The following is an 8,987-nucleotide window of genomic DNA, read 5'->3' on the forward strand; positions in this document are numbered from 1 at the left end:
TTGACCTTTATTGACCTGAGTGACCTTGTGTGACCTTTGTGTGACCTTTCTATGCAGGTGTGACTGTGCTGATTAGTTAGAGTGCCGCTATATAGCTTTATAATTAATTATTTATTAATTAATTATGTGCAGCCCCTCGTTAGATGTGGTGGCGCCGCATTCATCTCGGTTTTGATTTTAGTTTCGTTAATGTCCAATAGATGGCGCTCGCAGAGCACAGTCATGACGTACGCCGGTTTATCACGTTATTACTATTATTTTTTCCCCGTTTTGTTGTTGTTTTTTGAGGGTTGCGAGAGTTGTGGGTTCTAGTGATGTGTTCACCGGCCACTATGTTCACGGTCTGGGGTTAGAACTGAGAGAGAAGTGTGTATCAGAGAGAATAAATATCCTGATACATCCCAGTTTTGTTCCATCTTGGAAACGTACCCTACTACCCTACTATTACCCTACTATTACCCTACTATTACCCTACTATTTTCACCACGAACCTCTAGACGTGCTGACGTCAAAACTGAGATGTGTCTCTGATTGGTCTCTGCAGTGTATGACGACGCTCAGACGTCACTGTGCCTAGATGGCGCCACGTGTCAGTATTCTGCCGAGGAGTTCCTACAGAGGAAACGCTGCGGAAAAAAACGACGTTAACCCCGGTTTTTTATTTGTACTTTTTTGGGTTTATTTATCACTACGCCGCTGAAGCTAGTTTTGCTAGATGACAATGAATTGCTTATATTACTCTAATGTTTGTCGATGCAATATTTTGCGATATGATTCGCGTGTGAGATTGTGTTGAGACTTTGCGCGTCTATTATGAAAATCTATCTCTCTGTCGATCTCCCTAATCCATCTTTCATCCACCTCTACATTGATCATCCGTCCGTCTGCGCGTCCATCTAAAAACTCATCTATCCAGGCAGTGTCCATTTATCCATCCAGCAATCCATTCACCTGCCAACCGCCCGCATGTACACTCACGCACATGCTCACATACACGCACGAACGTATGAGTGCACGCACACACACACATAAACACGCACGCACGCACAAACACATACATATATCATATATGCCATCATAAGATTCTATGAATAATAGTAGATGGATTGCTACGGGAAAGGCCATCAGGTGTAAGTCTGGTCGAGTACGTACGTGACTATGAAAGGCCATGATAGGTAATGAGTCGACAATGCTATACAGGTATAAAGGGCATAGGTCTTTACCTAATTGCAGTAAGACCTCCTTCCTGAAAACCTAGGTAGGAATTTCAACACCAGATTTTCACGTACTCATCTATCTAAACAGGGAGACCTGTTGACGTTACACTCTTCTGACAGCAGACCAGCACCATCACTGCAGTTTTTGCCGTAAACGTTCACCTAATGGTGCCACCTAGCGATGGACGCTGGAATCCAATATATGGATACACTGATGCAATTCCGCACCCAGCCCTGCTGGGAAACTTTCTAACATGTACATTTATAGTATTGAGTTACTGTGATTATAAATATTGACGCGTGTTATCGGGGGTTAGGTGGATACGCCAACATATTAAATCTCCCAACATTCAATCTCTTCCACATCAACCAACACAAACTCATCCCTGCTCTTTTCTCACGTGGTGGCGCCACCGTGCTTACCACCCCTCTCATCGTCAAAGCACCTCAGCAAGAATGGGAAGTATTCAGACACGGATGGTGATGGATCCTTACGGATGGAATGTCAGCGAGCTGGCATCGCCGATTAGTGACCACTCGGAGTCAACAAGCACGTGCTGCCATCTAGGATTATCCGTTGGAACTTTTTCTCTCCAGCTGAGCATCCCATGTAGGGCGGCTGCATCTCTCCGTTAACCAGAGGGCACTGCAGATGGATGATCGCACAGGAGTGCTGTCCGTTTCAGTGTGACTCGGTGGCGAAACAACGGAACACCCCTGGTGTCGTCTGCTGCAACCTTCACACCGGGATCGATCACCGTCAAAATAAAATGCGCATCTACACGTTTTTTTGGGGTGGGGTGGGGTGGGGTTTGTGGGTGAGGGGAATATTTACATGCGTGGGAAGAAGATGGCAGAGTGTGCGATGGACGGTTGTAGTGTTCTCTGGAGCTTAGCCCACCCTCCAGTAGTCAGGGTGTCGTCGTCAAGGTTGATGTCAAGATCAGTCGTCAAGGTCGATCGTCGTTATCCCAGCCATTCTCCTTGATCATGTGAGCTAGCTCGATGATGTACTTGCCTTCCTTGTACTTCTGGCTCGACTCGAACGCATGCTCCTGTGACACAAACATGGATGGTTTATTATCAGTGGTGGTAGTAGCACAATAGGGATTGCTTATTACATGAAGGCTTCCAAAGCTCACAGCATAGGAGTGAGATGAAAAAAAGGCAAAAGAGCAAGCGCCCAAACGAGAGAGAGTGTGAGATAAATGTGGAGGGAAGGAGGGAGGGTGAGCGCGAGTGTTAGAAAGGACGAGGGAAGGAGGGAGAGGGAGCACAAGATTCAGAAAAGTGGAGGGAACGAAGGAGATGGAGAGAAAGAGTTGGACACGTACGTATTTCCAGCCGAGCGTTGTCTTGCAGCACTCACAGAAGATGTCCGCCACGGCATGCAGGCCGGTCAGTAGCACCCTCTCCTCCGCCGGCCCACAACCCACGTTCACCCTGCAAAATTATCGCATGAAATCATTATCTTATCACACGTGCGATTGAATACAATTGAAGCGATAATTTTGTTATATTATTTATTTCATGGCGAGTGGAATTTTTTAAAGAAATTATTATCACAAGTGTGATTGACTACAATTAAAACGATAGTTTGTTCTATTATATTTATATCATGGCAAATGTAAGGGCAGTGCCAGTGTGGGGTCAGTGCAAGTGTGGGGTCAGTGCAAGTGTGGGGTCATTGCAACTTTGGGGTCAGTGCGACTGTGGGGTCAGTGCACGTGTGAGATTCCTGCGACTGCGGGGGTCAGTGTGGGTGTGGATTCAGTGCGACTGTGGGGTCAGTACGAGTGTAGGGTCAGTGCGACTGTGGGGTCAGTGCAAGTGTGGGGTCAGTGCGAGTGCGAGATTCCTGCGACTGTGGGGTCAGCAGGGGCGTGTACAGGATTTGTACGAGGTGGGAGTCCAACCGAAACCCAAACTTGGGAGCACGCGAAGGGGGGGGGGGGTCTGGGGGCCCTTCCCCCGAAATTTTTGAAATTAGACCCCCTCAGATGCGTTTTCTGCGCGAGCAGGGGGGTCCGGTCCCCCTGGACCCCCCCCCTGTACACGCCCCTGGTCAGTGAGACTGTAGGGTCAGTGCGAGTGCGAGATTCCTCTGACTGTGTGGTCAGAGTGGGCGTGGGCCCAGTACGAGTGTAGGGCCAGTGCGACTGTGCGGCCATATTGCAACTGACGCTATAACCTTCAAAAGGTCAAAAGGAAGGGTAGTCACTACGGTATGCTACTCAAACCCAGCTAATGCAATCATGGAGCGAATCGAATTTCGTCCTACGGGACACGCAGTGCCTAACTGCCGGCTAGACATGATCTTGATATATTCTCAAGGTTAAGATGCGAGAGCATGTGGCAACCCCCAACTGAAGATAATGGCCACGCAACCGCTATAGACATCCACTCAATAATTTACAAGAAAGGTTTCGTTTAGAATTCTGCCGGTACAAAGAATTAGGAGAGAATAGAGGATAGAAAGACCGAGACAAATGCTAGCGCAGGATCACCAACATCATATAAAAGTAGCAAATAAAAAAAATAAGAGTAACCTGATGGGAAAAACCAGAATGAATGATGGGTTCAGGATCGGATCAAAGTTTCATAACTACATAACATTCACCGAAGAAACACGTACAGCTACGCACACAGACCACATACAGAAACAAATAAGTTAACAGCTATGCGAACTGGGAGAAAGGGAAGAACTGGGAGAGGGGAGAAACAGGACGACGGTTCTTGTGATGTGAAACAAGATGTGTAGAGCAAGGTGGACGAGGATGAACGTAGACCTCCATTTTAGAACCGGAGTACTAATATACTTACACCGAATTAAACAGGTACGCACGCCCCTGACTGCCTTGGAAAGACTGGAAATCAAAGCAGAACCTCTTATTAAGCACTGCTTTCTTGTCAGCCCACACGGATTGGATCAGCCCAGCATGGTAGCAGAGTTATCCATTGGTCACTAATTACTTCATGAAAAGGCTCAGCGCCACTTAGTCATATATCACGTGTTAACGAACGGTCGCTAAGCGGAGAGAAGAGGCACGAAGGCACAGGCAGAGAGAAAGAAGAGAACGTGCCCGTGAGGAAAGGCACAAATGCACGCACGCACGTACGCACGCACACACGCACGCACGCACGCACACACGCGGTGTGCAGGAGGGATTTTCGTTAAACACTGTCAACTTCGATTAGTCCAACCGCAATTATTTTTCCGCTGTCAGCCAACGAAATTAGCACTTAATCGATACGAGAACCCGCGGTGTCGGTGTCGGTGTCGTACGGAAGGCAGCAGTGCTGTAGCAACAGCAGCAACAGCAGCAGCAATAGTAGTAACAGTACCAGCAACAGCAGTAGCAGCAGCAGGAGCAGGAGCAACAACAACAACAACAACATCATCATCAAGAGCGCCGACAACACCCATAATTCTTCGTCATATGTATGTCACCACCCTTGTTGGGAGTTCAGGGCGGCATTAACCATTATCTCCAGTGGTTCCTACTACGCCAACCTTTCCCCTGCCGCCACGTGAGGCTCCTATAAGAAGGTCAGAGGCACATTGGGCTCCACCGTCTACACAGGGGGAAGGGGAAGCGTTTGTGTTGGCTTCTCCTGCGCCGCAGTATAACGACGCACTCCATCACAGGAAGCCCGCGGCGCGATTCAATTTCCCGCTAGGATTCCCAATTTTCATCAAAAGTGTGAAAGCCACGTGTTCACCCTTTTCTTTTTCCCAATCGCTGGATGACAGGCGCGTAGCTAGGATTTTATTTTAGGGGGGGGGCGGCAATGAGCACGTGAAGTGTGCGAATCACTTAAAGAGCGCGCGGAGCGCGCTCCCTAGGGGGTGGGCGCAGGGAGGGGGAGTTTCCCCCCTCCCGCGCGAAGCGCGGAAGCTCTGACGTTTCATTAAATTATTAGAGAAAGAAGACGATTCGTTGTACCGTTCTCGACTCTTAATCCTGAATTTTCAAAGATACCTGTTGTTTCTTTTATAATCTTTTTAACACAGTCTTTGTCATGTCTTTGTATGCTCCTTTTTCTTCCTACGTCCTCTTACTTTTTTCTCTTCTCTCTTTTTTTGGCCGGCGTTTGGGTGGGGGCGACCGCCCCCACCGCCCCCCCCCCTGGCTACGCGCCTGCCGGATGATGACATGACCTTTCAACGACGTAGCCGTTAAAGCGCGAGTTTAACAGAAACATCTCGAATCTAGAATTTAATGGAAACATCTAGAATCTAGAATTTTATAGTAACATGTAGAATCTAGAATTTAACAGAAACATCTACAATCTAGTATTTAATAGAAGCTTCTAGAATGCCTTCGTCGACGATCAACGAGTTCCTGCACGCACCAAAAGCCTACGATGACAACCTCCCTGCAGTTGATGTAATTGCTTGCAATTCTCTCTCCCGTCTCGCACACGGACGGCCCAGCAACGGGAGCCGCTGAGCGCGTGAAGCAGACGATAGTTTAGCCAGGCAGACGACATCATATCACGCGAGGTTTAGTCGAAGGAAATCTTTCGTGAATCGATGCAACGCGTAGCACTTAGGATTGCTCATAATCTACGACGCAAACGCTGATGTTGCTGGTGGTGCTGCCGCTGGTGCTCGTGGCGTCGGCGCGTTGCTCTCGTGTCGCGAAGGTAGAGTGACACGCTCGCTACATAAAGCTTATAATGGCACGAGGAACCCCTCCCCCTCCCCCTCCCCCGGGGAACGCGTCCCTGTAATCACGACCACCCACCGGCACACATGCCGTGTGGAAGAGAGAGAGGAGGGAGAAAGAGACAGCGAGAGAGAAAGAGAGCGAGAGAGAGAGAGAGAAAGAGAGAAAGAGGGAGGGAGAAACAGAGAGAGAGAGAAAGAGAGAGAGAGAGAACAAGACTGAGAGAGAGAGAGAGAGAGACGAGAGAGAGAGAGAAAGAGGGGGAAAGACCAGAAAGAGAGAGAGAGAGAGGCGAACAGAGGAAAGTGTGTGTTCCGTGTGTGTGTGGACGTGGTGTGTGTGTGTGTGTGCGTGTGTGTGGTTTGTCGATCAACTGGTGGTGTATTGTGCGTGCGTGCGGTGGCTGTGTTCTTGTGGGTGTGCGTGTGGTGCTCGTGTGTATCTCATCTCTCTCTCTCTCTCTCTCTCTCTCTCTCTCTCTCTCTCTCTCTCTCTCTCTCTGTCTTTGCACGTCTCTTCCACAACATTCATGCACAAAGTCGCAGCAATCAGCAGGTCACCTGTGGCTTAGTCATCATCGCGGAGATTGCTTTGTGTCGGCTACCAGTCGGCGGCAATCTCCCGGACGTAATCACGACTCCGACGATCGATACAGGTGCGTATTCAGGTGTGTACGCAGGTGTGTATGCAGGTGTGTACGCAGGTGTGTATGCAGGTGTATATGCAGCTGTATGCAGGTGTGTATTCAGGTGAGGATGCAAATGTGTCTGCATGTGTGTATGTAGGTGTGTATGCAGGTGTCTGCAGGTGTGTACGCAGGTGTGTATACAGGTGTGTATGCAGGTGTGAATGCAGGTGTGTACGCAGGTGTGTATGCAGGTGTATGCAGGTGTATGCGGTGTGTATGCAGGTGTGTACGCAGGTGTGTATACAGGTGTGTATGCAGGTGTGTACGCAGGTGTATGCAGGTGTGTATACAGGTGTGTACGCAGGTGTGTATGCAGGTGTATGCAGCTGTATGCAGGTGTGTATGCAGGTGTGAACGGCAGAGCGAGGTGTCGAGCGAGATGCGCAGGAAAGGTAGGTACAGTTCTATAGCAGAAGAAGCCCGCAGAGTGGGCGGATGGGGCGTGTTTAGACGCGTCAACGACACTCTGATCAGAATTGGCGGGCACTTGCAATTGACAACGAGCTATACGTCGTCACTCCCCTCCATCCACCTGTGCAACAACAGTCCGATGTGGTAGCGTTTTGAAGTTTACTGCAGCGTTTAGAAACTTACTGCTGCGTTTTGAGGTTAACCGCTACGTTCTGGAGCTAATTGCAGGGTTGCGGAAAGGGTAGCCTGCTACTGCGTTTTGAAGGTCACCGCTACATTTTGAAGTTTACCCTCACTTGTTGAATCGTTTTATTATGTTTACCGCTACTCTTTGAAACTCACTACTGCGTTTTGAAGTCTATCGTCGTATTATTAAGTTTACCGTCGCGTTTTGAAGTTCACCGACACGTTTTCAAATTCACCTTAGCGTAGTAACATTTCCCGTTGCGGCTTTCCGCCGAGCGTTGTCGCCTTGTCTCCCCGCAGTTAAACCGAAGACAACGAGTGTAAAACCAAAATCCAAGATGGCCGCGCCGGGCGGTTCTTCAGCAGCTCTTCGTCCATAAAGACGCATCCGTCGCCGCATCGCGTGCGAACCTTCAATGTCGCAGACGACGTCGCTCCCCCCCCCCTGCCAGCAGCAGCAGCAGCAGCGAGAATCTTTTCTAATCTATAGATTCGCGGCAGAGTGGCCTAACCATTAGCCCACGGCGAGAAGTGGGCACGGATGAGATAGAGCGTTCTAGCCAGCCTAGGCCACAGCTGAACGCGGTCGCACGCACGCACGCACGCACGCACGCACGCACGCACGCACGCAGCGACACCGCGTGTATTCGTGTCCTCCGTGTCTCGTCTGCGATCACGGATCTAGGGCATCGCAGCAGCATGTTCCTTCTATTATCAATGGCTAATGACGTTGCCTTGCCGACGACATCTCTCACCTCGCATACCTCTTTATTTTATGATTGAGATAAACGATGGGATTTACAATCTTATATTATTTCAGTCTTCGCACTCGAAATGTTGGGACCATAGAAATGAATAGAGACACTAACAAACTAAAAAACCAATAGACATATATTATTTGGTATAAATAGTAAATATAGTAAATAGTAATATAAATATAATAGTATATTATTTATATGGTTCGGCGAAACATAATTTTTTTCGGACGACGCGTTGGCAAATATTGCCGAATAGAAGAGGTGTTGGCTGTGAGTTAGCAGTAGTTGCTAGACCTTCACCCTGGGCAACATCAAAAGGGCCATCGAATTGCTAGCTTTATAGATTAGTGTTATGGTTAGGGCGAAAAGTAATAATATAGCCATGATAATAACATAACCCTAAACATAAGACAAGCTCTCACCCTCAACTAACGTAACAGTGCAACCAGAACATCACAGTGATCAAGAATATGATAGCCTTCCTGTGCCACAATCCTGGAGCACCACGTTGACAGTTAATGATGGTGAAAGCAACACGAACATGAACGAAGAGTCCGACGACGAGAAGAATGATAACATACTGCTCGAAAACTAAGCGCATACATCGGAATCACACATCAGTGTGTCAGAATTCACCATACATACATACATGCGTAGCTTCTCTATTTCTTTATTCTATTCAGACCACCCGTATTCATGTGTTTTTGTTAGGCCGTTCTTATTCTCATTCCTTTATTATATTTTGACCATCCATATTCTGTTTAGGCCTACTTATATCCTTATTTCTTTTAGTGGGACGACCTTTCGTAGCACAACGTGACATTTCTCAAACGCATGCGTCACATTTTCGGTCGGTACTTGCCTAGATAGAGAGAGAGTGCGAAAGCGAGAAAGGAGAGAGAGAGAGAGAGAGAGAGAGAGAGAGAGAGAGAGAGAGAGAGAGAGAGAGAGAGAGAGAGAGAGAGAGACGAACGAACGTACGGAGAGAGAACGTAACGTTATTACTTACTACTACTACAACTAACGTAACGTAAGGTACGGTACGGACGGTACC

The 8,987-nt window shown here is 48.3% G+C and overlaps 1 protein-coding gene and 1 long non-coding RNA gene across 2 annotated transcripts in view; both read right to left on the reverse strand.

Annotated features, from left to right (window-relative positions):
- Positions 1-2,015: 2,015 nt before the first annotated feature.
- LOC106813677 (protein yippee-like 2) overlaps positions 2,016-8,987 on the reverse strand; it is a 40,720-nt gene continuing 33,748 nt past the window's right edge. Inside the window, exons 3-5 of the mRNA XM_014817881.1 lie at positions 4,041-4,084; positions 2,552-2,660; positions 2,016-2,272 (exon numbers count right to left, since the gene is read on the reverse strand). Coding sequence (XP_014673367.1) covers positions 2,168-2,272; positions 2,552-2,660; positions 4,041-4,084 — 258 coding nt within the window. The 3' untranslated portion in view covers positions 2,016-2,167. The remainder of the gene's footprint in view (positions 2,273-2,551; positions 2,661-4,040; positions 4,085-8,987) is intronic.
- LOC106813678 overlaps positions 5,255-8,987 on the reverse strand; it is a 20,822-nt gene continuing 17,089 nt past the window's right edge. Inside the window, exon 3 of the long non-coding RNA XR_001394494.1 lies at positions 5,255-5,266. This is a non-coding gene — a long non-coding RNA (uncharacterized LOC106813678). The remainder of the gene's footprint in view (positions 5,267-8,987) is intronic.

The sequence above is a fragment of the Priapulus caudatus genome, unplaced genomic scaffold (genome assembly GCF_000485595.1).
Source record: "Priapulus caudatus unplaced genomic scaffold, Priapulus_caudatus-5.0.1 Scaffold808, whole genome shotgun sequence".
NCBI classification, from domain to species: domain Eukaryota; kingdom Metazoa; phylum Priapulida; class Priapulimorpha; order Priapulimorphida; family Priapulidae; genus Priapulus; species Priapulus caudatus.